Here is a 27,529-nt window from a genome sequence, read left to right on the forward strand (position 1 = left end):
AATTGCAAGATATCCTTTAAGTGTCTGATGAATATTAATCAGGTAGGAATCTGAAGAGTGCATTAAGGATGGGATAAGAAAGCAATCAGTGGGGTCTGAGAAAGCGACTTCTAGGGATTCAGGCCTGGGATGAGGAGAGCTTAGACATGTTAGAGAAATAATTTGATGACCAGCAAAATATGGAATGAAGGAGAAGGTAAAGAAAAGATGACCCCAGTGTTCAGGCCTAAATGGTGGAGATAGGCATGATGACACAGAAATGTGGGGAGAGTTGCTCTATGTGTGTGTGTCTGTGTGTGTGAGTGGAGAGGGGAATATAGTTTTGGTTATGAACATATTATAATATGTAGTAGTGCATTAAAACAAATATTCTGTAATATGTTTTACCTCTAAGCTATTTTTGGAGATATTTTAAGAAAACAGTAGCACCGTTGACTTGAAGAGTTGCTGTTGTTCAGTGCTATGTGCCTGGTTGGCAGTCTGGGCATGAGGCAGAGTTACTTTCATCACCTAGAACAATAATGATTATCTTCGCTGAAAGCTGAACAAAAGGACATAAACTTTATTTGTTGCAAGCATAGGTTTAATGACTTTCTCAGTCTGCTGTGGGCTCTTGTTACTTAAACTCTGAGTTTCTTCACTAATAAAATGGGGATAATAATACCTGGTCATATAGTAACTCTAGGATTCACAAAACCCTGCATGGAGAGCAATGGCATGGGGCTCTAGAAAGGCCTCATGGCAACACAAAACTTCTAGAACAAGTTTCTTTTCACACAGAGAGAGAGAGAGAGAGGCAGAGACACAGGTAGAGGGAGAAGCAGTCTCCATGAACCGGGAGCCCGACGTGGGATTTGATCCCAGGACTCCAGGATCACGGCCTGGGCCAAAGGCAGGCGCTAAACCGCTGCGCCACCCAGGGATCCCTAGAACAAGTTTCAAAGAGGTGCTATAATATTTTCCATTTCCAGGGTCTCCCAAGAGATACTTTAAGAAAAAAGGAGCACCTAACTTGCATAGTTGGGTTTGGTGCTGACTGAGCACTTTGGTTGCAGCTCAAGAAAAATAATTACCTTCAGAAGTGGACCTGCATTTGATGACAACAAGCAGTGTCTAGATGAAAATCATACCCAGTTGTTTCAGGAAGTGATATATGCTATGAAATTGTTCGATGTTGGTTATCTCTTTTGGCTCTTTCAGGGTAAAATGATGGCTTGTAAACACTGCAGCGACATTTTCAGCAAAGAGGGCACTCTGAAGCTCCCAGCCGTAAGCAGGGAGGAGCAGGGGCTGGAACTGGATGATGAGAAGGATTCCCTGAAGAAGCAGCTGAGGGAGATGGAGCTGGAGTTGGCACAAACCAAACTGCAGCTGGTGGAGGCCAAGTGCAAAATCCAGGTTGGGGACTGATAAAAGATCAACAAGAAAAAAGAAGCAATCGGTGCTCTAGGACACATTCTCATACTTTGGAATACACCTAGCTCAGCATCCTAAGATGTTTCCACATATGATGAATACGTTTCTTGCCCAATGATATGTCCTCCATAGTCACATTTTTACATCATTATTTTTAAACAGTGACATACACACATAGCTTTAAATGAAAATGCAATAATTAAAATGATATCCTGTGAGAACTTAAGCATATACTTTTTAATTTTTACCCCCAAATTTTTGTAGACAAGGTCCTTTCTCATTGAACGTTAGCCACTGTGGGGCTGATCCTGAAAATGAAAGGCCAAACCTTCCCTATTGTCCTTCCCCGAATAGTTGAACATTGGCTGGCACCTATTCTTGGCTTTGGAGCATTTTCTCCTTCATCTTTACCTAACTTTACCAAATCCCTTTCTCTAAAATCTCTGTCCATATTGGAAGATAACCTAATTAGAAAAATAGTCCTCGCTTCCAATGGACCATTCCCCATTTTCTTTTTCCCAAAGTCCTTACGCACCACCATCACCTGCCCTGGCAATGATGTGGGCCGCACTAGCGGTCCTTAACTGTTTCTGGGCTGGCCCTGGTATGTTCTCAGGGGAAAAGGCCATGGGTTTGAAACTAGAACTCATTCATGCTTACGTCATCAGTAAAAGTTCCATCCATCCATATGTCTATTTGTGTTTTAAACATGTTGCAATCTGAATCTAAATTTGGACCAAAAATGCAGAGGGAAGAAAAGATACAATGAGGTTTCATTTCACTGTGAGAGAGAGCCAGATTCTGACTTTCAGTGGTAACTCTTTTAGCTCTATACCATTTTCTTGTATTAAGAAGCCAATTAAATCTCCCCACCCCCCTGGGTTTTGTGGGAGGAAAGCTAGGGCTATGCATACACACCTGGGGATTCCAAAAAGCTATACTCTGATTTTTTTTGGCAGAGAGAAAACATTTATATAACTCAGATGATTTTCTTTTTTTAATTAGGAACTTGAACACCAGAGAGGAGCCCTTATGAACGAAATCCAAGCTGCAAAAAACTCTTGGTTTAGCAAAACCCTGAACTCTATCAAAACCGCCACAGGCACCCAGCCACTGCAGCCACCGCCAGCCACCCAGCCACCCAAGGAGAGCACATAGTTCCAGCCTCACCCAAGCACAAGAGCACAACGATCAAAGTGACAGACACCCAGGAGGAGTCTCCCAGTATCCCTTTACTGGAAAGTAAAGGAGGCCAGAAAGCAAGCCAGGATCTCTCAGTAGCCCTCACTCTTTCTTGTTTGACACTTTGCAAAGGGATGTTATTTAAACTGACCTGAGTTATATTGAATACCTGCTTTCGAACCTCTTCATGGAAGGCCATGTTCAGTTCCATCATAGTATTACACACTATTTTATATGCCTGATGTTTAGTTGGAAATAAGTAATTCAGAACTAAATGATTTTTATTTAGAACTAATTATTCATAATTACTTTCATCTTACATAAAAATGGAGATGTCTTTTATTCCAAGGTTAAAGTGACAAAATGATATTTGTCACAGAAAAAGAAAAGAAAGAAAGAGATTGAAATCTAAACGTCTTAACGTTTCAGGATTTATTTAGATTAAAGCACACTGTAGGGCCGTTCATGACAACTGTGAGGTTTCTCTCTGAAAGTGATTCCATTGAAAACGATTATCCCGTCCAAAGAATAAACCGGGGATTGAACAGTCCCCAAAAAGAATTAATTTCTTTTCATTTTCTGTTGGGTATATCTGGAAATGAAGTGCCAAGAACCATGGAATAAGATAGACTATTGAGAAAACACACTAGATGAAAGGAACTGAGATTTTGATAAACGCAGGATAAGAGAAATCATTTGGCCCTAGCATCCTAACAGGTCTTTTTGAGAAACTCTACACAGGAATTGCAGATTCCTAAGTATGAACACAGTTATGACTTCCAGCAAGCGCTAAGTCAGAAGTGCTATTGCGAGCTGTAGCATTAGGGAACTTTTACCAGAGAAGCCTAGAAAGGCCCAGTTTGGCCACCGTGCTTCATATGAAATAGAGAACCAGGGACAGAGTATTTCATTTAATGTTGACATAGATTTGCTAAGGAAACACTAATATACTATACCTTTTCAAAGTTCTGGAATGGGGAATAAAGGTAGCTTCACATCATCTTAGTTTACTGTTAGATAACTTTTACTGATGTCTGTATCTCCCTAAAAAATGTGTCCTTGGCACCCCAGATAAAGAGATGCAAATGTATTGGTAACATTTTTGATTGAATATAAAATCTTTATTGAATATAAAATCTTTATAGAAATGCATATCTCATGGAAAGGTAAAGCTATTGTTTAAAAGTTGGTGGAAATAATTTTTTTCAATTATATTTAACAGGTCTATTTAAATAGTCCTTGCTGGAAATCCTTTGGTAACAGCAAAACTAATTTTCCCATTTTCTAAGCTCGTTCGGAGGCTTTGGCCCTTTTACGCCAACCAAACTACTGTCGGCTATGTACAATAACACTTATTGATACTCATCCTTGGCTTCATTGTTGAACATACTCTTGCAACGAATCTTAAACTCTGTAGCGCCAGAGTGATTTTCATCTGTGCCATATGTTGCAATTAAAAGCAATACGTTCTTGGAAGTAAAAATTAAATAAGAACTATCTCAACTCCAGGAGCATGTGTTAAGTTGCTCATGGTAGATCCTTTCCTCCAAAATGATCATTAAACTCTAAAAAGTTAAGTCCCTATCATTGAGTTATTATATCCTTTACAACCCATAAAACTAATATGGATGGTAGCCTTTGTTACACTCATCAAATAATACTTTTCTTACAGAATTCTTTGTGTTTTGTCCTCCCATTTCCCATTATAATATTCATTTCCTTGTACCAAAAAGGAAAAAAAATCCAGCATTCTGAGTGTCTATGTTGACTTTGATAGTCCCTATTTGGTGATTTAGAAAAGGTTTTGTTTTTTTTGTTTTTTGTTTTTTTTAATATAATGGCTGGAAAATTGCATCTTGGTACTTGTTTCTGTAAATCATTTAGTATAATTTTTTAGCTTTGCTGGTACTTTATGCTTTGATTCCAAGAAGCCTTGTACAAGTTGCCTTATCAAATGGCCAGCTAAATTAAAGATTTGTTTTCTGTTTTGTGAATCTTATAGTTTTACTGTACAGAGCTCTTTTTAACTTCCAAAAATCAGCACATTCCACAGAATGCCTAAAGTGCATAATTTTCCTTACATGGTAGTTGAGGGAGAAATAGTATGGCTGGAGGTTCAGTCCTCACCTATACACCTGGCTCAGTTCCAGAGCCCCTTATATTTTTTTTTCTTTAAATAAAATCACCAGGTACATACATTCCAAATGTGTAATCTGTCTTTTGCATTTTCTCTTAACTCTTTCAAACGATTTTAATGGCAACCTATAGATTTTTTCTTCTTCTTCAGTTCCATATCATACTTATTAGGTATGTGTATTGGTACCATAAGTCTAAACTGTTCCTCACTGCAGGGTCTTTGGGTCAGTTGCAATATTAGAAAGAAAATTCAAAATTTGGTATATGATATGATTATTCATTATGTTAGCACTGCCCCAAACCACATATCTTTCCCCATTTATTTTTTGAAAACTCATGCATCATAGTATTAAGTAATTGTTACCTTTAATTTCACTTATTTTGAAATATATTTGAAAATTGGTACTCTTCTCTTGAATTTCTTTTAGAAAAACATCAACCAGCCCAGATAGCTAGGAGATTTCCAAGTATTCTAGAGTGTTCTTCATCTTTTCCTAGGATATGCTGTATAAAACATTCCTCCAAAAATCCAAGACTTGTAGCATTCTAAAGAGTGATGATTTCTCTTCTCATTAAATTCTGCTGAATAAGTTAAGGGAATGCATTTCAATTTGGTAATTTAGTTCATTAGCTTTTATATCTTGAGATTCTTGTTTAACACTTTCTTTAAAGCTGAAAAAAACCCAGCTGAATTTTGCAGTGCATATGTTTGCTAGCTTCACATCCTGAGCCATGGTGCAATTTGATTATATTTAGTTACATATAATTTAATGCAAAGAAATTCTCAGTTCCCTAATGCTCTGTGTATGAGTGCCTAATAGAAACACTAATAGGAATGTCATATAGGCCTCTGGCCTCTCTTTCCATACAACCACTCTCTCTTTCTCTTTACCTTTCCAGCTATTAAATTCATAATTTCTTCATTGGCTTTTCTTAAATTTCCAAAGTACAAAAGCAATTTTTATAGTGATGTTGGGATAATGAAGACTTGTTTCTTTTTTTTCAAAATTTCAATCTTTTATACCGTGTTTTCTCCACCCCCTACTCCATTTTTTAAAAATATTTTCCAGTTAATAACTAGTGGCTTTATTTCCCAGTTAAAGTGAGAAAAACAAGAGAATGCACAGTTCAGGGCATGAGATGAGAGATCCTTAAAGGAGCTGATCAGTTACTGAGGAGGAAGCCCGCACGCGTAACTAACGTAAGGGATTGAGGTTTCTTTAGCTGCAATCAACCCGCTAACTAGTCTAAGGCGGTTGTCTGATTTCAGGATCCTTTGAAGGGAAAAGGAGCTTTTAAAAAATTAAATACCTTGTTTTCTCTCTCTGGGAAAGAACACTTTTAATTACTTAGCAAGAGGATTCAGTTGTATAACTTACTCTTTAAAAAAGAGCCACTCTTAAATAGCTCTGATTTTCTTGCTTCAATTACAAATAGATGAGAGAATGGACAAACGCTGTTGTTTGATGTGAACACTTCGATTTGTACGTGTGCGTGACTGATAGAATTTTACACAGAGGATCATTGCCTCTTTTGTACAGCCAGGTACCATGCGACTAAATACACACATGGCAATCACCTACAGAAGGCCAGACGAGTTCAGTGGCCTGTGTGTCCTACAACCAGATATAAAACTGTCTTTCCCTCTGGTTGCCATGCTGATGTCACACTGAACTCGAATTGCTCCAGAACATCCTTCCTCTCTTACAGTGGCTTCCATGTACACAGGTAAAGCCCTTTATCTTAGGAATTTCCTTCTCTCTCCAAAGTTTTCAAAATGAATCCTTCTCATTTGAGAGGATGTTCATGAGTTTGTAATGAGAAAAGTGGATGTTTACAAGTGGCTTAGTGACTACAGTCAGCTGTCAGATGTTACCTTCCTGGCTTCCATCTAAAAGGCTACATGTCAAGCATATCCCCAAATGAATTTGTTACCTGTTACAAAAACATCTTCATCAACATGTCTCATTCTTCCCACCTCAATCCTTGGTTTATCATTAGTAGTATTCTGAAAACTTTAAAAAAAAAATCATTGAGTAGAAAATAAACATTTTAAGTTACTTTCCTTTTTCACTGGCAATAAGTTAACACGTAAAATTTTTTCCATTAAAATGTAACTTTTAATAACTATATATTATATATGGAATAAAATATAGGAAACTTAATTATAAGTATATAAATGCATCAAGACTCTGGTGTCATGAAAGCACAAGAATAAAGCTGGAGATGGTCCCAGAATCCAAGATGACCCAATAGCATTTTGTATCAATTTCTCCCATTTTTGGTATTTTGCATAATGTATGGATCCTCAGTTCAAATGAAGGAAAATGTCTTAATCAGCATCACTTCCTACCTTTCCCTTGCTTGGGAGGTAGTAGGAAGTCTGTACTGTCTATTTTTATGAATTCTATGATTTTGTCCATGACCTCTCTAATGAAAACAGGTTCTAGAATAAAGGAGTTGATTGGCCCAAATAGTGCTAACTGAAGAGAGAAACATGAGGGAGCAGCCTCTGTAAACACTGACCAATTAGATGTTTCCATAATTCCATGTATTATGTATAGTACATGCTATTGGTGTAAATGTAATGCTTGTTAAGAAAAGTGCAATTTATTGTACATTGTCCCAACAAATGTTTACTTTTATAACAGTTATGAACTTGGATTAGTATCTTGTTTTCCTGTGTGAATGAAGCCTTGTGAAATAAACAAATTCAAGCAAGAAGGTAACAAGGTGACTGTTTTTGTGAGTCAGTGATGTTTTCAATGATTTCTGTTGCCCCTTTGGCCCCATTAAGCAGTAATACACATTCATTCTGAAGTCCCAATAGTCTTTTTGATGTGTTTCTAGTTGACTTTATTCTAAATCATCTGAGCCCAATGTTTATGTAATACTTCTTAACTGACACTAGACTACATTGACTGGAGAAACTGCTGGGAGTTGGCTCCAGGCTATCCCCTGCAGAATGATACTGTGCTGCAGCACCGCCAGTGCCTACAGCCCTGTTCTCTCTACGGAGACTACCCTGTTGCTAGTACCCAGACGCTCACAGCTAGTTTAATAAGAATAAGGCAATTAACTAAAAGGAACAGGTGTATTCATCTCCTAAAGGCCAAATATTTGGGCCTGAAGAGGTGTTGGACAAGGACAGGAATGCCATCAGGAACTTCAGCAGCTGTTTTCCTAATCAGGCCTCTGCCATCTTGCCAGGTCATGCTTGCCTGCTGCTGCTTCTCCCTCTGAAAATAAGTTTTCTTGCTTCCAAGTGCACAACCATCAAGTTCACGTTTTCTCTTCAAGTCACCAGCAGAGATGGACTAACGTACCCTTGTACCCTTGGTCCAGTTCCAAAGTCTTGCAAAAACCAAATTGGCTAATCCTGGATGAGGTCACTGCTGCAAGCCTTTCAACACACAGCACAGTGGGTAATACTATAATTCAAGCCGAACTCCAGAGCAGTTCTCTGAAGTGGAGGCAAAGTGCAGAGAATCCCAATTTGCATTTTGTTCTGGGAGTTCATGGAACCTAAGTGAAATCCAAGAGATTAGTCAGCTCTCTTAGAATTCCACATGTATTAAGAACATTAACCAGAGATTGTAGGACTACAATTTGTGGTCCAAACCCAGACCACAGACCTCCGTTGTTTGGCCCATGTGGTATTTTGTTTAATTTTTTTTTTTTAGTAATCTCTACACCAACATGGGGCTCAAACTCAATATCTCAAGATCAAGAGTCACATACTCCGGCCCATGTGGTATTTGAAAAAATGAGAAATTTTACATAAAAAGTAAAACAGCAAAAATATTCAAAAAATATCTACTGAATTTGGTAGTTAGAAGTCATGAGTGTTCTTGAGCACGTGGGTGGCTCAGTTGGCTAGGTGCCTGCCTTAGGCTCAGGTCCTGATCCCAGAGTCCTGGAATCCAGTCCCATGTAGTCATACTCTCTGCTGAGCAGGGAGTCTGTTTCTCCCTCTCTCTCTGTCCCACCCCCTGGCTCATGCTCATTCTCTCTCTCTGAAATAGTCTTTAAAAAAAAGTCATGGGTGTTCTCGACAAGAACAGTAAATGAAATTCACTGTTCACTACTGATTAAAGGTCCAATACAGTGAAGTTACATGTTAAATTGTAGATTTAACTTTTCAGTGGAATGGATAACTCCAAAGGTTATATACGGCTTATTACCTTGGCAAGACATTAGCCAGTTTGTATCTAACTCTGCAACCTTACACTAACATTCTATTATTAATTGAACTTGAGGTGCCTGGGTAGTTCAGTTGGTTGGGCATCTGACTCTTGGTTTTGGCTCAGGTCATGATCTCAGGTCATTGATCTCAGGAATCAAACCCCGTATCAGGCTCCGTGCTGAGTGTGGAGTCTGCTTCAGATTCTCTCCCTCTGTGCCTCGCCCCACCCACTACTCTCTCAAATAAATTATTTTTTATTTTTAATAAATTCTTTAAAAAATAAAAATAAATTGCCTCTAAGGATCCATTATGCAAAGGCGCTTTGATAACAGTTTTAACATATGACTGGTTCCCTCATTAACTGCACTGAATATTTGTCACATGTTCCTTTTATGTTTGCGTGGGATTCTAGATTTCACCTTTTTGAAATTCTATTGTAACAAAACTTTTGATTACTGACTACTGGAGACAGAACAAAATCTTTTAAAAGTTTACCTGCATGGTAAATTTGCAAGAATTTCAGGCTTTAGCACAGGCTCACCAAATAGGAATTATTTAAATAACAAAAATAAAATGCAGACCACCAGGTCTATTAAATTAATTCAAGCAAATTTACTGACTGCCTACTATAACCATCTTTGTTCAAAGTGCTAGAAATGAGGTGAACAAACAGATCCTGCCTCTGTGAAGCTTAAACTCTAGCACAGAATTTTTCTCGACCTCAGAGAAAACTACTGACATATTGGGCCAAAGGGTTCTTTCTTGCAGGGGCTGTCCTGCATATTATAGGATACTTAGTCACATCCCTGGTCTCTCTCCACTACATATTAGTAGTATTTCCCCAGTTGTGACAACCAAGAATTTCTCCAGACATTGCCAAATGTCTGAGGGGGAAGGAGTACACAAAATGTCCACAACTGCTCCCCAATGGAGAATGACTGTTGTAGTATGGAAGACTAATAAATTGTAGGTAGTAATAAGTACTGTGAAGATAAAAACAGGGTAAGAGGGTTGAGAGAAATGGTGAGTGATGGGGAGGAGATTGGTAAGGATGGTTTTTAATATGTGAACTTCGCTAGCCTACACTCTCCAGTGATTCAGCCAAATACTAAGTGTTGCTATGTAAATCTTCTGCACGTAGTAATTAAAGCTCTTAATCAGTTAGCTTTGAGTAAGGGAGATTATCTGGGATAATCTGGGTGGGCCTAATTGAATCTGGTGGAAGGCTTTAATGCAGGGCTGAGATTTCCTTGAGAGAAGACTGGAGTTCTTCCCTCCCTGACTTCTGTGGAAGAAAGTTTCAACCTGTTCTCATGGGGCCCAGCCTGCCTATAATCCATTCTTGCTTGTCTGGCCTACAGATTTTAGACTTGCTTAGCCAGTTCCCACAATTGTGTAAATTAGCTCCTTGGATTAAGTATCTGCTGCTGATTCTGCTTCTCTGATTGAAACCTAACTAATACAGCCAGGAAGAGCAGCCCTACGGGGTTTTTTTTTTTTTTTTTTTTAAGATTTATTTATTCATGAGAGACACAGAGAGAGAGAGGAGGCAGAGATACAGGCAGAGGGAGAAGCAGACTCCATGCACGGAGCCTGATACGGGATTCGATCAGAAGACTCCAGGATCACACCCTGGGCTGAATGCAGGCACTAAACCACTGAGCCACCCAGGAATCCCCTGGTGTCTGCTTCTAACCTAGTTCACCTCTCATAGGCCCAGGAGGGAATCCCTGGCTGGATCCAAGAGGTGATGGGCAAAGAGAAAGAAAAGTGGAGGCTGCAGGCAAGAGGAAGAAAAGCAAGGAGGTGCTAGGGTATGTTCCTGGTGTCACCCTAGCTGGGGATCAGGCTAACTCATCCTCACATCCCTGGCCCTTCCTATCCTCCATGGTGCCTCCATCCCAGGAAGTAACTTTGCTTTTTGGATAGATAGGGTTAAAAAAATAAAGTATAGAAGACAGTTACAATTGTTATTTTAATTTTTTTTCTCCATGGTCAAGTTAACTCAGTGGTAAAGTTATAGTGGCACTTTAAGGACATAAGCAGTATGTGTTCTGCAGCCGGTAAGGAGATAAGGCACCTGTGCCAGAGTATATATCAGTACATTTCTTCCTTTAAAGAAAGTCTTGTTATAAAAAAAAAAAAAAAAGTCAGCTAATTAATGATATAATTGATTTTCATTCTGGCACAAGATCTTTTTCGTTAGGGATGGGTTGCTAATAGCTCATGGACCATACTTTGAATAGCCTTGCTCTAAGCAACGTTTATAAATTGCTATTTTATAACTGTTTACATTTCTTCTATTTTTGAATTTTCATCTTTATATCTGTCTTGCAAACTTGTCTTTATTCATTGTTGCGTTAACAATTGTACTTAAATTTCAAATTGTTTTAAGATTAAGTTACCTGACTTCAATTTGGAGAAATATTATCAATTTATAATTTTATAAGAGTTTAAAGAATTTTTTTTTAATTTTTTTTTTAATTTTTATTTATTTATGATAGGCACACAGTGAGAGAGAGAGAGAGGCAGAGACACAGGCAGAGGGAGAAGCAGGCTCCATGCACCGGGAGCCCGACATGGGATTCGATCCCGGGTCTCCAGGATCGCGCCCTGGGCCAAAGGCAGGCGCTAAACCACTGCGCCACCCAGGGATCCCGAGTTTAAAGAATTTTAAATTCTAATTGTTAAATTCACACAAATTACAAGTGCCCTCAACCTTCATTAAATAATCATGTTGCTTAAGCACATTGACTGACATTATAATGAATATTTCGGTTAAAAAAAAAAACCTTAAAAAAAAACAAAAAAATAAAAAATAAAAAATAAAAATAAAAAAAAAAACCTTATATCAACTTAATGATCCTTTTGGTTAAAAATTAGAAAGCACTTTACAAAAAAAAAAAAAAAAGCAAAAGCAAAGTTATGATCTATGTGAGGGAATGGAGACAAAGCATCCTAGAGAGAAAAACAGAGTAGACTTTGAGGTGAGTGCAAACTCCGTGGATTCAAGAACATGCATGCTTGAACCAGGGAGACGGGGGAGCTGTGAGATGAGACATAATACGAAGGTGAGATAAGATCATGCAGTATATGCTAGGTCACGTTAAGAAGTTTGCACTTATTCTAAGCCTAACAGCAAACTATTGAGAGGTTGTTAACCAAAGCAATGTGATTTGAAAAGATTACTCTGGCTGCTTTTTGGAAAACTAACTGTAAAGGCACAGTCATCAGTTATGAGCCTAAAAATCCAGATAAAATAATTATGGCTTGGTGTTCAGTAGTAGAAATGGAGGTTGTGAAAAGTGATTATGATTATCCATGTATTCTGTGGATAAGGCCAGTAAGTCTTGCTGTAGGATAGGAAGCAGAACCTGAGATTGAAGACTTAAGCATGACTCACTGGCCTGAGCAAATAGGAGCAGGAGGTAACCATTCACAGAGCTGTAGAATAACTGTAGAAACTGATTTGGGGTGCGAAGATGATTGGGAGGAGATTGTTATTGTTGTTGTTAAGCTAAATTTGATGTACTTCTCAGACATCCAAGCAGAGACAGAATGTGGAGCCCGAGGAGAGGTGTTGCTGAAGACACCGATTTAGGACTCACTGGATAACAGATGGTATTTAAAATCTTCTAACTTAACTTAAAAATCAAACTACCCTATTACCCAGCAATTGCACTACTAGATATTTACCCAAAAGATACAAAAATGCTGATTTGAAGGGACACCTGCACCCCAATGTCTATAGCAACAATGTCCACAATAGCCAAATTGTGGAAAGAACCCAGATTTCTGTTGACAGATGAATGGATAAAGATGTGTGTGTGTGTGTGTGTGTGTGTGTGTGTGTGTGTGTGTACTTATTATTCAGCCATCAAAAGAATGAAATCTTGCCATTTGCAACAATGTGGATGGAATTAGAGTACATTACACTAAGCAACATAAGTCAGAGAAAGACAAACACCATAATGATTTCACTCATATGTGGAATTTAAGAAACAGCATGAACACCGGGGAAGGGAAAGAAAAATAAAATAAAATAACAGAGGGAGGGCAGCCCGGCTGGCTCAGCGGTTTAGCGCCACTCTCAGCCCAGGGTCTGATCCTGGAGACCCGAGATGGAGTCCCACGTTGCACTCCCTGCGTGGAGCCTGCTTCTCCCTCTGCCTGGGTCTCTGCCTCTTTCTCTTTGTGTGTCTCTCATGAATAAATAAAATCTTTAAAAAAATGAGAGGGGGAGAGAGAGAGAGAGAGAGAGAGAGGAAAGCAAACCATAAGAGACTCTTAACTATAGAGAATAAACCAAGGGTTACTGGAGGAGGTAAGATGGCTGACGGGCATTACGAGGGCACTTGTTGAGATGAGCCCTGGGTGTTATACGTAACTGATGAATCACTAAATTTTACTCCTGAAACTAGTACTATGCTACATGTTAATGAACTTGAATTAAAAAAAAAAAAAGACGAGTAATAAAATAAAATAAATCACCTAACTTTAGACTACCTGGTGGTAGGAGCTGCCCCACGTCCATCGTCAAGCAAATTAGAAAACCACTGCCTAAAAAAAAAAAGAAAGAAAGAAAAGAAAACCACTGCCTTACGTCAAGCTTTCACGCAGTGCAATGGCTTATTTGTTCCTATTTAAGTGCAAATAATCCCAGGCTTTTAGCTGGACACTTTTTTAAAAACAGGAAGTTATTATAAAGCAAAACGCACGTATCTTCGGAGTTCATTCCATCAATTGTGACAACGGTGATGTATCAGCCTAACATTTCACCTTCTCAGGAAAACGGCCTCCGGACGTACTTAAATATAACTTCTAGCTAAATATTCCATACAAAAAAATTGCACTCGTTTACAGTTGCATGAAATTTCTACAAAGCGAACACACCTGTAACCAACATCCAAATCAAGAAACAGGACCTTATCTGAACCTCAAAGGCTCCTGATGGCGGTCACTGTCCTCCCCATCCAAGGGAAGACCAGCCTGATTTTAAACACCCTAATGACTTTTGCAGGCTTTAGCCTTCATTTAAATAGAACCAAACGACAGGAGCGCTTCTGGCTCCTTCCCCCTAATTGGTCCACTTCCCTGGCGCACTCCAGTCCTCCACTGCGCAGCTTTCACCCTCCTCAGCCTCGCTGACTCTAGTCGCTACCCTGGGCCATATGTACAGCGGAGAGAGGGCGGACTGGTTTTCCGGAGGTCACTATGTGTTCACGATCGTGTTGCCGACGTTTTGCGGCGGCCAAAGGCTGGAATTATCTGAAAAGAGGAGGAAGATGATGTAATCCCAGGAAAACTCAGCCTACGTTTTCTCTGGTTAACAGGCTCAGTTAAATCCAATTCAAGCCTGAGTCACAGAATGTTCGCTGAAGGGGACGAAGGTACCAGAGCAGCAATCCACTCAACGGGGAGAGGCGGCGCCCCACTGCGGCCGGGCACCGCGAGAGCCGGGATCAGCCGCCGCAACCCCAGGCGGCTCCACTGGGCCCTGTCACGTGGCCAGCGCAACCCCCACCCCCTCCCATGGCGCTCCGTGATGACGCCAACACATCGTAGACGCTAAACCGTGGTGACCTCTCGAGGGCGTCGGAACCCACGGAATACCGAACTGTTCCCTTCAGGACACTAACCGTCAGTCTTTTCCGTTTTAACATAAAAAGCCTGTCCCTTCTCCCCCTTGGGGTCCTTTTCTCGCAAACGCTCATAAATTAGCTCTAGACAAGATGGCAGCCCTCCAGGGGACGAAACCAGCCGACTCTAATCAACTTCCGCTTTGGACCCCAAAGACCAGTACGTTATTTCCGGGGTTGGGTTAAGGCGCGTCATGACAGCGGTTCTGAGCTGCGACTGCGCAGCGGGGACACGCGAGGTCAAAGTAGAACACGTACAGTTTCCCGGGCGGGAAGGAAGAGGCGTTACTGTTCTGGAGCTGCTGGTTTGCTCGCGAGAGTTGAGCGTTGCTAGGAGGCTCGGCGGGAGGGGCGGGGCCAGGGCCAGCGGGGCGGGGCTAGGCGAGGCGGGCGGCGCGCGCGCGGAGTGAGGGGTTGGCGGGGGTGCGCCGGCGACGGACTCGCGAAGGTTCCAGAGGCGCCGCGTGCGGGAGGCGGGCCGGGTCTCGCGCCGGGTCGGGTGTGCGCGCAGGCTTGGGGCGCAGCGAGCCGTGCGGGTGGGGCCTGCGTCCGGGCGAGCGCGTTCCGTGCGGTGTTTCCTGCTCTCTCCCCTGCGCGGCTGCAGCTCGGGCCTTGCCTGATCAGCCCGACCATGGCTTCAGCTTTGGAGGAGGTAAGGGTCTGGCTTCATCTTCCTCACGCGGCCGTGCGGGGCTTCGAGCGCCGGCGCTCGCGCCCGCCCCCCGCCCCGCGTACCTAGCGGAGGAGCCGGCGGCCGCCTCCCTGGCTCCTTCCTGCGTCGTCGGCTCCCCGAGCTCTGCCTCGGCCGACCCGCCGCCCACCTGCAGCGGCCCCTGCCGGCTTCCGGCCTCCGCTGGCCGCGGGCTGGGTGCGCGGCTGCAAGTGGTGCCCCGGGGAGCGGGGCGGGCTGGTCACCTTCACGTTCCCTCAGGCCCCGCCGCTCCCGCCGGCCGAGCCCGAGGACGCGAGGCTGCTTTCCGTAAACGCTGGCTGCAGAAACCGCGGTGCACTCCGCCGTGAGGCCCCCGGCGCTTGGCTTCCAGTCCCGTTTCTCAACGCATTTTAGTGGCTGTGTGCGTCGGGGCGAGTTGTGCGCTTGTCGGCGCCGCAGAGTATCCATTTCAGAGTTGGGAAGGCCAGGTACTGCTGTTAGACGTCGGAAGCACTGCTGGCAGACTGTAGCGTGCTGTGTGGGCTTTAAAACTAAGTAAACTGGACGGTTAAGTGTTACTAGCGGTGGGAAATAGCCGTCTTCTCTGTAAGCTCTGAAGTCTGAACAGGAGCGGTTTAACTTTTTTCGAAGACTTAGTTCGCGCACTTTCAAAATGGGAATAAACCGTACTCGCATTGCCCTTTTCCTGGCCCAAGGTGGTTCTCCATACAGGATACTGCTGAGTGTTAACTAGATTTGTTCTCTGGAAATCTTTCCCTCAATATGAACAAGTTTGAGAAATCTCATACTTGACTTGGAAGTCCTTAGAATCTGCTGTAGATGAAGAAAATGCGTGTGTGCATGGGTATGTATTATACTGGATACCTTGCCCCGGCTCTGTGTTGTGTTACAGATAGGCCTTGGCTGCCCGAGTGCCCTGGGGAAACCGCCTCTGCAGTGGCTTTACGGGCACACTTTATGGGTAGCTCCGTATTTGCCCTCTTCAAAATCAGGGGTTTTTCCTCAGTTGAGGTAGTTAAAAATACACTCAGGCTTCGGGGGTGGTTTTTGTTTGATATAAAATTCACTGTTCAATCATTTTAAAGTGTGTTGTCCATTGCTGTTTAGTACATTCAGTGTTGCACAGCTGTCACTTCTTTATAATTCCACAACATTCACGTCATCACCAAGAGAAACCTATTAAGTGTATTAGGCCATCCCTTCCGATTGTCCCTCCACAACCACTAATTGCTTTGTCTCTGTGGATTTGCCTATTGTGGACATTTCATATAAATGGAATCTTACGGTATGTGGCCCTTTGCTTTTGGCTTCTTTCACTTAACATAATCTCTAGCTCCTCCGTGGTGTGGCGGGTGTGCCTTTTTCTGGCTGAATAATATTCCATTATATGGATATGCCACATTTTGTTTCTCCTTTATCGGTTGATGGACATTTGGATGATTTTTGGCCATTGTGAACTGTGCTGCTGTGAATATTGTGTACAACTTTTTATGTGGATGTGTTTCCAATTCTGTGAGGTGTGTATCTAAGAGTGGAATTGCAGGAGCTCGTGAATTCTTTTTTTCAAAGCGGCTGTACCACATTACCACAAACTGTATGAAGGCACCAGTTTCCACCTACCCTTGTAAGACTTGTTATTGGAGGGGGGGGGAGGATTTTTGTTGATATTGGCCACCCTGGGGGTGGGAAGTGGCAACCTATTGTGATTTTGATGCACATTTCCTAAATGATTAAAAGATGTTGAGCATCTTTTTTCATGTGCTTGATGTGATGGCTGTATTTAAAAGTCCTTTGCTTATTTTGAGACCCTTTGGTTTTAATGCTTGTTGAAGAATTCGGAAATAGATAAGATAAAGCTTGAATATGTTTATGGGTGGGGGTAAAAGGAATGTGTGATTTTGCATAAGGAAGACAAATGCTGAGGTAAATTAGATGAGAAACTGCTGTATCTATGTCATAAGTATGTGTGCAGAAAAAGTACCAAAGGGATCAATGTTACTGGTTTCAGGTCTACAAATAACAGAACTGAGGAATTAAAAATAGGCCTCTTGGAAAGTCACCTCAGAATTAGAGTGGCTCCCTTTTTTTTTATAGTATGTGAGTCAAAACTGGCTGTAAAGAGGGCCTGAGAATCCCTAATTCTCAGAGTTAAGTCTGCTAGAAAAAAGGATATCTATCCAGTCAAAAAAATAAAACATCTTGTTTAGACTTGATATATTTTCTATTTTGTTGTTGTTGTTATTACCTGAATCCTTACTTGGGAATAAATACACTGATTTTACATTTCAAAATTTTTATCATATTGGTATTAGAATCCATGTGAATTTTTTAGATCACCATAATGAAATACTGCTTCGAACAAAAGCATCTTGGATCTGTGCTTAAAAAGATGAAATTGCAGTATTGTTTTGTCTCCATAATATGAGTTTTTGGGGGGAGGTGAGTAGATAAATAAGGACAGGAGACTGCCACAGTTGGACTTTTTATTTACCATCCTAGTAGTTAACGATAAGTGAAGTGAGAGCATCAGAGTTAAATGAGATGATAAAAGACTAAGGGGTAGAAAGCATTTGTTTTTCTCTTCATTTTGTAAGACTTAGATAACAAAGACTTTAAAACTCTACTTGGACATTATACTGAGTTATCAAGCATTTAAAGGTTTTTTGTTTGTTTTTTGTTTTTTTTTTTAATTCATTAGAGGCAGAGACACAGGCAGAGGGAGAAGCAGGCTCCATGCAAGGAGCCTGATGCCGGATTCGATCCTGGGACTCCAGGATCACGCCCTGGGCCAAAGGCAGGCACTAAACTGCTGAGCCACCCAGGGATCCCTGCATTTAAAGACTTTTATATTGCATTTTTAAAATATGTTCTCAGGCTAAAGTGTATAATGTCAGATTGCTATTAAGCCAGAATGTAGTTATTTTAAGAAAAATGAAACCCTTGTTTGCAAGGATCTTTTGCATTTGTAGTATGTCAGAGGATAACTGGAGAAAAGGTTTTAAGCTGATTAATTATCAAATGGTGTCTTCAACTATAGAACTTCATAAAATATTGGCCCTCTCTCTAGAAAGTAGAAATAAACACTGGTAGGCTATGTATTGGCACGCAGAGAAAAGAACAGGTGGTTTTTCAGTGATCCAGGAGGAGTGTGTCGCAGTTTGGATTTTTTGCCTAGGTTCTTCTCCTCTATGGGGCAACTAAGACCCAGACTTTTGACTACAACGTTAACCAGGAGATTCAGAACAAGACCTTTTCTTTTCTTTTTTTAAGATTTTATGTATTCACGAGAGATGTAGAAGCAGGCTCCCTCTGGGGAGCCTGATGTGGGACTCAATCCCAGGACCCCAGGACCACGACCTGAGCTAAAGGCAGATGTTCACCCACTGAGCCACCCAGACATCCCAAGACTTTTTCTTAAAAGCATCATAATGTCTTTATTATTTTTTTTTATTTCTTAAAAATAGAAAATTTTTAATGTCTAGTAGTTGGGGTAAGAACCAGTCACAGAAAGTAGACTACCTCACTCAGTAAAGTTGCTGTAGCATTTCACCATGTTCATTGTGTATTCACTTATCTTTTTTAAGATTTTTAAAATTCCTAATACGATGACTAAACATGTTTTAAGGAAATCCATAAATATAAGATTGCTTCATTCAACTTTTATGAATCACAGTATCTTGTAAATAAAATGTTCCAAAACAAAGGCAGATAACAGCTACCAAACTGGAAAATATAGGCTTGATTCATTATTGTTACTTTAAGATTAAGTTTTCGGAAGCTTTAGTTATTTACAGCTCAGTAGGCTGGAGAAAAGAATCTCAGGTTGCAGCCCAACCCTAGAAAATTTCAATGAATCTCTCAATTCTTGGCTTTTCAGTAAGCTGAAATGACTAGTAGGCACAATATCCAGCTATTACTATATTTGTCATAGCTAACTTACCTTCTATTTTAACACAGCTACAGAAAGATCTAGAAGAGGTGAAGGTGCTTCTGGAAAAGGCCAATAGAAAAAGAGTACGTGATGCCCTTACAGTTGAAAAATCCAAGATCGAGACAGAAATCAAGAACAAGATGCAGCAGAAATCACAGAGAAAAGCAGGACTTCTTGACAATGAGAAGCCAGCTGCTGTGGTTGCTCCCATTACAACAGGATATACAGTAAAAATCAGTAATTACGGTATGACTCACTACCCTACATCCAGCTCTTTCTGCCTTCCAGCAACTTATTTCTCAGTAGTGACCCACTAGACTCAATTTTTAAAATAGTCTCAGTGTTTTTGGTGGTTTGAAAGACAAGACCCATTTTTATTAAGATCTTTGGAAGAGATGAAAAGGGAAAGAACAGATTTAAAAGCTGTCAGCGAGAGCAAGATGATATATATAGTGAGTGGCCTATTCTGAAATATGTTCAGCATTTAAGGAACACAGCTTGTTTTGTTTTAATCCTGTTTTGCATTTTATTTTGCTGAACAACAAGCAGTATTATCTAAAGAAAGGAATGTAGGTAAATTCAGGAAACAGTTTTGAGTGCCTGATCTATGTCACTCTTGTGCTTGGGCCTGTAGATGCACAATAGTGACCAAGACCCAATCCTTGCTTGTGGTGTGATTAGGACACAGACATACAACTAACACCATAACATGTAAATGATACCATTTTCCCTCAGATCATTTTGGGATAGTCATTTTTCTTTGTGCTCGCAATGTCTAGGACAAATATTACTTAATATTTGCTCAAATGAAACAAAGGTTGTGAAGTTTTGTGGGAATACAGCTGATGTAATCTGAAGGAGGTAGGGAATGGAGACTTAGAAGAGACATTTGAGGGTTGAAGGTTGAATTTGGCAAGTGTAAGAAAAGGAAGGGGATCGTGTGAGCAGAGAACACGCATAGAGCCATGAGAGGCAGCATGTATTTTCCATATTGTCATAATGGAAAACTGTGCTGTGCTTAAGAGCTGTAGTTTAGTGAGGTATGCTTTGTACTTGACTATAAGAAACTGGTTTAAGCTTATAGGATTACGGTATATACCCGGCAACCTTGATTTGTGTTAAGGGAGAAACTTCTCAGTGTGGAACTCAATGTGGAAGATGGATCAAATGAATGGGAAGAAACTAGATGTAGGTCTTCAGAAACCCTTTAGAATGTCTTTTGATTAACACTATGTTTCTATTCTATAGGACTAAGCAAGGGACAGTCAAGGATATATATATACACACAACCTATATATATACAATAAATTTGTAAATGTTTTTATGTGAAGTTTGTATTTTTTTGTTGACAGAATTCATCTAATACGCACAGCCTATATATACACAATAAATTTGTAAACATTTTTATGTGAAGTTTGTATTTTTTTGTTAACAGAATTCATGTAGGTTAGAGACTAATATGAATAGTTTGATAATATATACTGAAATGGCATTTAGTAGGTATATTGGTAGGTTAGTCAAATTAGATTTGGATGAATCGGACCTATATTTTACTGTGTCAGGGAAGGGAATTGAGAAAGCTATGATTGGCTTTGAACTGCTTAGAGAAACAAATGATTATGAAATTAGGTAATACTAATATTTAGCCATTAGTTTAATAGAGAATTATGGATCCTTAGGTACAGGACAGAATTTCCACAAAAAGAAACTGCTTTTTAAATTTGAGTATAGTTGACCCACAATGAGACATTAGTTTTGGGTATACGGCATAGTGATTCAGCACCTCTCTGTTAATGCTGTGCTCACAAGTGTAACTACCCATTTGTCACTGTACAATGCTATTACAGTGTCATCTATATTATGCTGTGCCTTATATTCTCCCCAATTTTTTCATTCCATAACTAGAAGCCTGTATCTCTTACACCCCTTTACCACTGTGCCTATTTCTTCCCCTTAACCCAGGCAACCATTGGTTTGTTCTCAGTACTTAATGGATTTATTTCTGATTTTGCTTGGTTTTTCAGATTCAACATATAAATGAAATCGTACAGTATTTGACTTAGCATAATACTCTCTAGAGCCATCCATGTTGTGAATGGCAAAATCTCCTTTTTTATGGCTGAGTAGTAATAATTCCATTGTCCTATGTACCACATCTTTATCCATTCATCTGTTTACAGACACTTAGGTCGCTTCCCTCTTTTGGCTATTGTAAATAATGTTGCAGTAAACATAGGGGTGCATGTATCTTTTCAAATTAGTGTTTTTGTTTTCCACAAGTAAATACCCCATAGTAAATTTACTGAATCATAATGGTATTCCTATTTTGAATTAACTGATTAAGCTCCATAACTGTTTTCTACTTTGGCTGTACCAATTTACATTCCCACCAACAGTGTACAAGGGTTCCTTTTTCTCCATATCCACACTCACATTTGTTATTTCATGTTTTTTTTTGTTGTTGTTGTTGTTTTTTCTTTTAAATTCTAGACATTCTGGCCAGATGTAAGGTAACATCTCATTGTAGTTTTGATTGGTATTTCCTTGATGATTAGTGATGTTGTACATCTTTTCATGTGTCTTGGCTAACTGTATGTCCTTTGGGAAAACATTTATTCAGGTCCTCTGCCCATATTTTAATTAGATTGTTTGAGGGGTTTTGGTGTTGAATTATATGCAAGTTCTTTATTTTATATATTAGCCCCTAATCAGATAGATTACTTGCAGATATCTTCTCCCATTCAGTAGGTGGCATTTTCATTTTATTGATCTTTTATATACAAAAGCTATTTATTTTAGTGTAGACATAACTTTTTGCTTTTGGTTTGTGCCTCAGGAGCCACATCTAGAAAAATGTTGCTCTGGCCAATGCCAAAGCCATTGTCCATGTTCTCTTCTAGAAGCTTAGGGTTTCATGTCTCACATTTTGGTCCTTGTCTATTTTAAGTTTATCTTTGTGTGTGGTGGTAGAAAAATGAGCTATTCTTAAAGAATGTGTTAAATGATCATATTCCTTATTCTAAGGAATTAAAAAAGGGGGAGCTCTGTGTTTAAAAAACCTGGATTTTAGAAGTTCTGCCACTAGCTAGATGCCTAATTTTGGGTAGATTACTTGACTGTTACAAGCTCAATTTCTCCATCTAGAAAATTTCTTACATTTTTAATATTTCCCATGTTTCTAATACCAGAATTTAGTTTCCAACAGTTTTAGGAGCCATATGCATTTGCTGTTCTAGAGATAGTATGTGACTTTATTCATGTTCCTTTTTTGTTATTACTAGGATGGGATCAGTCAGATAAATTTGTGAAAATCTACATTACTTTAACTGGAGTTCATCAGGTCCCCACCGAGAATGTGCAGGTGCATTTCACAGAGAGGTGAGTTCTCACAAATGGGAAGTATAGTGATCATTAAGTCAGAGATTGCTTTATTACTCCTTTTCTTGTCAGTTTCTAAAACTGTTTAAATTTAGAATTCTCCTTTCCACCTACTTTGAAGAGATTAATATCACCAAGGATGGACAAATGCACATCCTAAAATAAAACTTGTGGCTTTTTTCCACAAGAGCTATAGAGCACCTCTCATATAACCAGAAAGATCATGTATTCACTATTGTATTGTAGGTCATTTGATCTTTTGGTAAAGAATCTAAATGGGAAGAGTTACTCCATGATTGTGAACAATCTCTTAAAACCCATTTCTGTGGAAGGCAGTTCAAAAAAGGTAAGTTTGCTTTTATTTTATTGTGAAACCTCATTAAATTGAACCAGGTTAATTTAGAATTGAGAGAAACTAGAGTTTTTCTGTAATGGATCGGCAACTACAGCCTGATGGCTATGTTACTGGAACAGGCTCCCCTATTCTCTTGTTTGTGTGTTCTCTGGCGCTGATTATGTTATAATGGCATAATTAAGTAGCTGCGCCAGAAGCCTAAAATATTAACTATCTGGCCCTTTGTCAACTCTTGCCTCTAGAATAGATCATTATAAGAATATTGCATTTAAATCAGGAGGGGAAAAAAATAAATCAGGAGGGGAATAAGCTTCTAAATTGATTAAGAGTGAGCTTGAATTTTAATGTCAAAAAAAAAAAAGAATTTTAATGTCAGTTTTGCCACTTACTAGTTGTGACTTTCTGGCAGCTCAATCATTCTGTGCCTCAGTTTCCTCATTTGTACAATGGGAATAATTTATTTTACAAAGCTGAAATTGTATACTGAAATGAAATACATATAAAATGGTTAAATTAATGGTAGCTATTATTAGAAGCACCATACCTAAATTTCTGATATCTTTTCTTTTTAAGTTAAATAAGGTTTAATGCAGCTGGTACATAAATGTGCCATTCTGCCATCTGTGTTTACATAATTATGTAGCAGCTTAAAGGCAGTATTAGAATATAATTTATTAATTAGCTTGTGTCTCCGTGCTTCCTCCTTCATCCATTAATCTCATAGTTGAATAAATACTCAAAAGAATCTTGGGAATTACATGGATTGTTGTTGAAACAGTTGAAATTATATGATTTTGCTTTGTGCCTATCTCTGATCCCTCTTACTCTGTCACTCTCCTTCAATCACCAAAATCCCACCACTCTTTTTTTTTTTTTTTTTTTAAATCAGACACACCAAAATCATCCTGTTTTATAGCCTATCTTGCTGTGCCCTTCTGGATCTTGGGTCACAGCTCAGATTTCACCTCACAGAGGCCTTTCCTAATGATGTTCTTCCCTCAAACCCCATTAACACCTTCTTTGTCTTGGTTTTTGTCTTAATAGTAACTTGATTTAGTAAATGTTTTCCAAATAACCATATTTATCGGCACATGTTGTAAGTTGTACTTGTTTTCTTCCAGGTCAAGACAGATACAGTTCTTATCTTATGTAGAAAGAAAGCAGAAAACACACGGTGGGACTACCTGACTCAGGTTGAAAAAGAATGCAAAGAGAAAGAGTGAGTTTACTTTCCATTTCTTTAAGAATTTTAATGTATTCTTTGCTGGGATTGTAGATTTTTAACACTTTGCCATCGTGGGTAAGAGTTGTATGTGATTTGACCATTTACCTCTTAATGTCCTCTGAGTAACCCAAGCATCTTACATCTTTCTGTCCACTTATCTAAGGAGGGCACATGTCAGGAAGTTGCTTTTTACAGTGGATTTAGTTTTGATTGGGTCTTTTGTATTGGTTCTTAACCCTGGGCTTTTAAGAGAGGGATCATGTGTAAGCAGATTTGGGGGGGAGGGGCAGGGAATGTGGCGCAGCCAAGGGAGAGAGAATCTTAAAGGGGCTCCACACCCAGTACAGAGCTTGACACAGGGCTCTCCATCTCTTGACTCCGAGATGATGACCTGAGCTGAAACCAAGAGTCAGACACATAACCAAATAAGCCATCCAGGAGCCCGGCCAGTTGTGCTTCTATGTAGCTTGTGTGTCCATTCCCAGAGGTTCCATTTCATTAGTCCCAGATACCTAGATACGCTTTTTGAATTCCACAGAAGTTTCTCATATGTAATTAGTTTCACTCACTGGCATAGAGTAAAAAAGACTATTTTTATCCTACTTAATGGCTATTCTAAAAAGTGTTTATTTAAAGATACTTCCATTCTAGGTCAACCTGTTCCTCTGCTTGAATGTACTGCGGCGGTGATGTCCTACATTAACTTGTTTCTTTCACTTCTCCCCTGTAGCCTGGTGCGCTTGGTTGGCTAGGGTTAGGAACTATCTGTATCTGAATTGACTTAAATCTAGAACAAATTGCCTGTGTACAGGACCATGTTTTTCTCTTGTTCCATCCTCAGTACCTAGTTATGCGAGCTGGCCTTTAATGAGAGAAGTGAAAAATGTAAAGTTAATTAGTCCTTCCTGGACGTAGAGCCAGAGGCACTAATTATATTAAGGGCCATATCATATCAGTAAATGGGATCATTTAGATAGATATCTCCATTACTGATTGTTTTCTTTTTCTTACAGAAAGCCCTCCTATGACACTGAAACAGATCCCAGCGAGGGATTGATGAATGTGCTAAAGAAAATTTATGAAGATGGAGATGATGATATGAAGCGAACCATTAATAAAGCCTGGGTGGAATCAAGAGAGAAGCAAGCCAAAGGAGACACAGAATTTTAAGACTTTAAAAGTCATTTTGGGAACTGTGATGTGGAAATATTGATGTTTCCAATGAGGAAATGTTGGTGAGCTGCACAGATAAATTTGACAGATAACTACTTACATAGCCTTCTTCTAAGTAAAGGCAGTGAATTCTCCCATTTCCTCCTGGAGGATTTATTTAAATAAAATATGCTTATTAAACACTTCCTCCAAAGATGGTTTCCTTAGTAATCTGGACATTTGTTCAAAAAAGGATAATATTGTATTCTTGTGTGAAATGTAAAAAAAGCAAGTCTTGCCTAATGATAATGCCACATTGTGTGTATTTTTGTTCTGCTAAGAGGTAGAGTTATTGTTTGCCTAGAAGTTCTTGATAATCAGCTCCCACCAATGTAAGAATAAGTAAAAATAAAACCTGAATTTTTGCATAAAATGAGAATTTGTACCTGTGTTTCAAGATTGCAATAGTTTTTTCTCTGAGCAGCTTTATATACCACACACTACCATGCCCTACTAAACCAATCAGACGTTTTCCTCCAGATTTAAATGTTCAGAAATAAAACTAAATCTAAACTTGACAAGAATAAGAAAACATCTTTATATAGTAGCCATGGATCAGAGTAGTTAAACAATAAGGCAAAAATAAAAATCCATCTATTCCTATGTTCAGTAGTTGATTAGGTTTTGTTCAAAGGAATAGTTCTGTCCAGGAGTATGTTAAGAAGGGCTTTTAAAGGCAGCCCGGGTAGCTCAGCGGTTTAGCGCCACCTTCAGCCCAGGGCCTGATGCTGGAGACCCAGGATTGAATCCCTCGTCGGGCTCCCTACATGGAGCCTGCTTCTCCCTTTGCCTGTGTCTCTGCCTCTCTGTGTCTCTTATGAATAAATGAATAAAGTCTTTAAAAAAAAAAAAAGGCTTTTAAAAGGGAGGATTTTAGAGTTTACTCCAAAAAATCAAAAGATGCCTTGTGATCTTCATTACTACGTTGTATTTGTCAATACAATTAGATAAAAAGAAAGCAATTAAACACCTCTAACTACAATTAAGAGAATCTGGTAAAAGCAGTAAGGTCTTAAATTAACACAGGTAACTTTTAGAATATAGTAACAGTAACAGCATTTCAAAACTGGAAGAAAGCTGAGCATTTGACATAACAGCCAAACAGATCAAAGTTCTCAATGTCAAAATGAAGCCTTATGAATACTTAAGATACACGGACAGAGCTCCAAGACTATACTATGTGATTTCAAATCTAGAAGTCAAAGCTAAATCTGGACGATTTTAAAACTACATAATGTTCACATGGCAAAAAGACTCCACAGTAGTACCCAAAACAGGACATACTGAGAGGATTCCCAAACCAGCTTCATAGAAAAAGCAATATAAATAACTTCAATATATGTAAAAGATCCTCACCTTGTTCAGAAGACAAAAACACTTTTACTGGAAAAATACCCAATATGGGAATGGAATAAAGGTGAAGGTTAAAACTGTTGTTAATACCCACTAGAATTATATTTGCATTTATCCTTTGACAATTCTACTTCTAGCCTCTTGCCTCACAGCTAGCACTGGGAAAAATTTGGAATGATAAATGAAAAAAAATCGGAATACCCAAATGTTAACAGGACTAGCTGAATAAACCTATCTACATAGGAGGTCCTTACAGTCACAAGAAGAAATAACTTTCTAGATACTGATAAAAGATTGATCACCAGGATATAGGAAAAGCAAGTATAGAAAATTGTTTATGGTAAACTTACCCTAGTGTCTAAAAGGGTAAGATGTGTGAATACACAGACATACAAGTACTTCAAAAACTAGAATAACCCAAAAACAAAAAAAAAAGGGGGTAACATAGGGGAAGAATGAGGTGAGATGAGAATGGTACTTGTGAGTGCACTTTTGTCTAGTTTCAACTTTAGAACCATTTTAAATTTAACATTTAAAAGCTAAATAAAAAGTAATCCTCACATTTGGAAACCTAACATAGCAAGTGAGATGGGACACCCACAGAAGTCTTAACACTACGATCAATTAGTGAAATCAGTAGTTTATGTTGAAGCAATTTATATGTATTACATGATAAAGGTAATGAACAAGTCATTAGGAGCTTATACTTGGACAAGTACAGAATCAATACAAATTTACCATTATTTTTTAAAATGCACATTTCTTAGCAACACCCACCAGAAGGGCAAGAACAATTCAGAATTCAGTAGCAAACAGCAGGACCCTTAGTGCTCATATGTGGTC

At 39.4% G+C, this 27,529-nt stretch overlaps 2 protein-coding genes and 1 long non-coding RNA gene across 12 annotated transcripts in view; 2 read left to right on the forward strand and 1 right to left on the reverse strand.

The window, feature by feature from the left end:
- Positions 1-7,463, forward strand: part of RABGAP1L (RAB GTPase activating protein 1 like) — a 737,000-nt gene extending 729,537 nt beyond the window's left edge. For all 10 annotated transcript variants that reach the window (XM_041753512.1, XM_041753528.1, XM_041753506.1 and 7 more), the window contains 2 exons: positions 1,201-1,398; positions 2,422-7,463. In XM_041753512.1, the coding sequence (XP_041609446.1) occupies positions 1,201-1,398; positions 2,422-2,574 (351 nt within the window). In that variant the 3' untranslated portion in view covers positions 2,575-7,463. The remainder of the gene's footprint in view (positions 1-1,200; positions 1,399-2,421) is intronic.
- On the reverse strand, positions 1,276-14,798 carry LOC121490051. The gene is made up of 5 exons (XR_005987489.1): positions 14,560-14,798; positions 13,427-14,188; positions 8,061-8,259; positions 6,670-6,749; positions 1,276-1,406 (listed from the first exon to the last, which is right to left on the reverse strand). It is a non-coding gene; the product is annotated as an uncharacterized LOC121490051 (long non-coding RNA).
- Positions 14,799-14,985: 187 nt separating this feature from the next.
- Positions 14,986-25,706, forward strand: LOC121490043 (calcyclin binding protein). Its single transcript, XM_041753622.1, has 6 exons — positions 14,986-15,211; positions 19,190-19,409; positions 22,445-22,541; positions 22,788-22,887; positions 24,018-24,115; positions 25,135-25,706. The coding sequence occupies exons 1-6, from the start codon at positions 15,191-15,193 to the stop codon at positions 25,289-25,291; spliced, it is 693 nt and encodes a 230-aa protein (XP_041609556.1). The 5' UTR covers positions 14,986-15,190; the 3' UTR covers positions 25,292-25,706.
- Positions 25,707-27,529: the final 1,823 nt, after the last annotated feature.

Source organism: Vulpes lagopus, chromosome 1 (genome assembly GCF_018345385.1).
Source record: "Vulpes lagopus strain Blue_001 chromosome 1, ASM1834538v1, whole genome shotgun sequence".
In the NCBI taxonomy this organism is placed as follows: Eukaryota; Metazoa; Chordata; class Mammalia; order Carnivora; family Canidae; genus Vulpes; species Vulpes lagopus.

Excerpts from the sequence above, each read along its gene's own strand:
- LOC121490043 (XM_041753622.1), top strand. The coding sequence starts at position 15,191 with ATGGCTTCAGCTTTGGAGGAG. Across the intron at positions 15,212-19,189 it reads TGGCTTCAGCTTTGGAGGAG|CTACAGAAAGATCTAGAAGA; the intron begins GTAAGGGTCTGG and ends ATTTTAACACAG. Across the intron at positions 22,542-22,787 it reads CAGGTGCATTTCACAGAGAG|GTCATTTGATCTTTTGGTAA; the intron begins GTGAGTTCTCAC and ends ATTGTATTGTAG.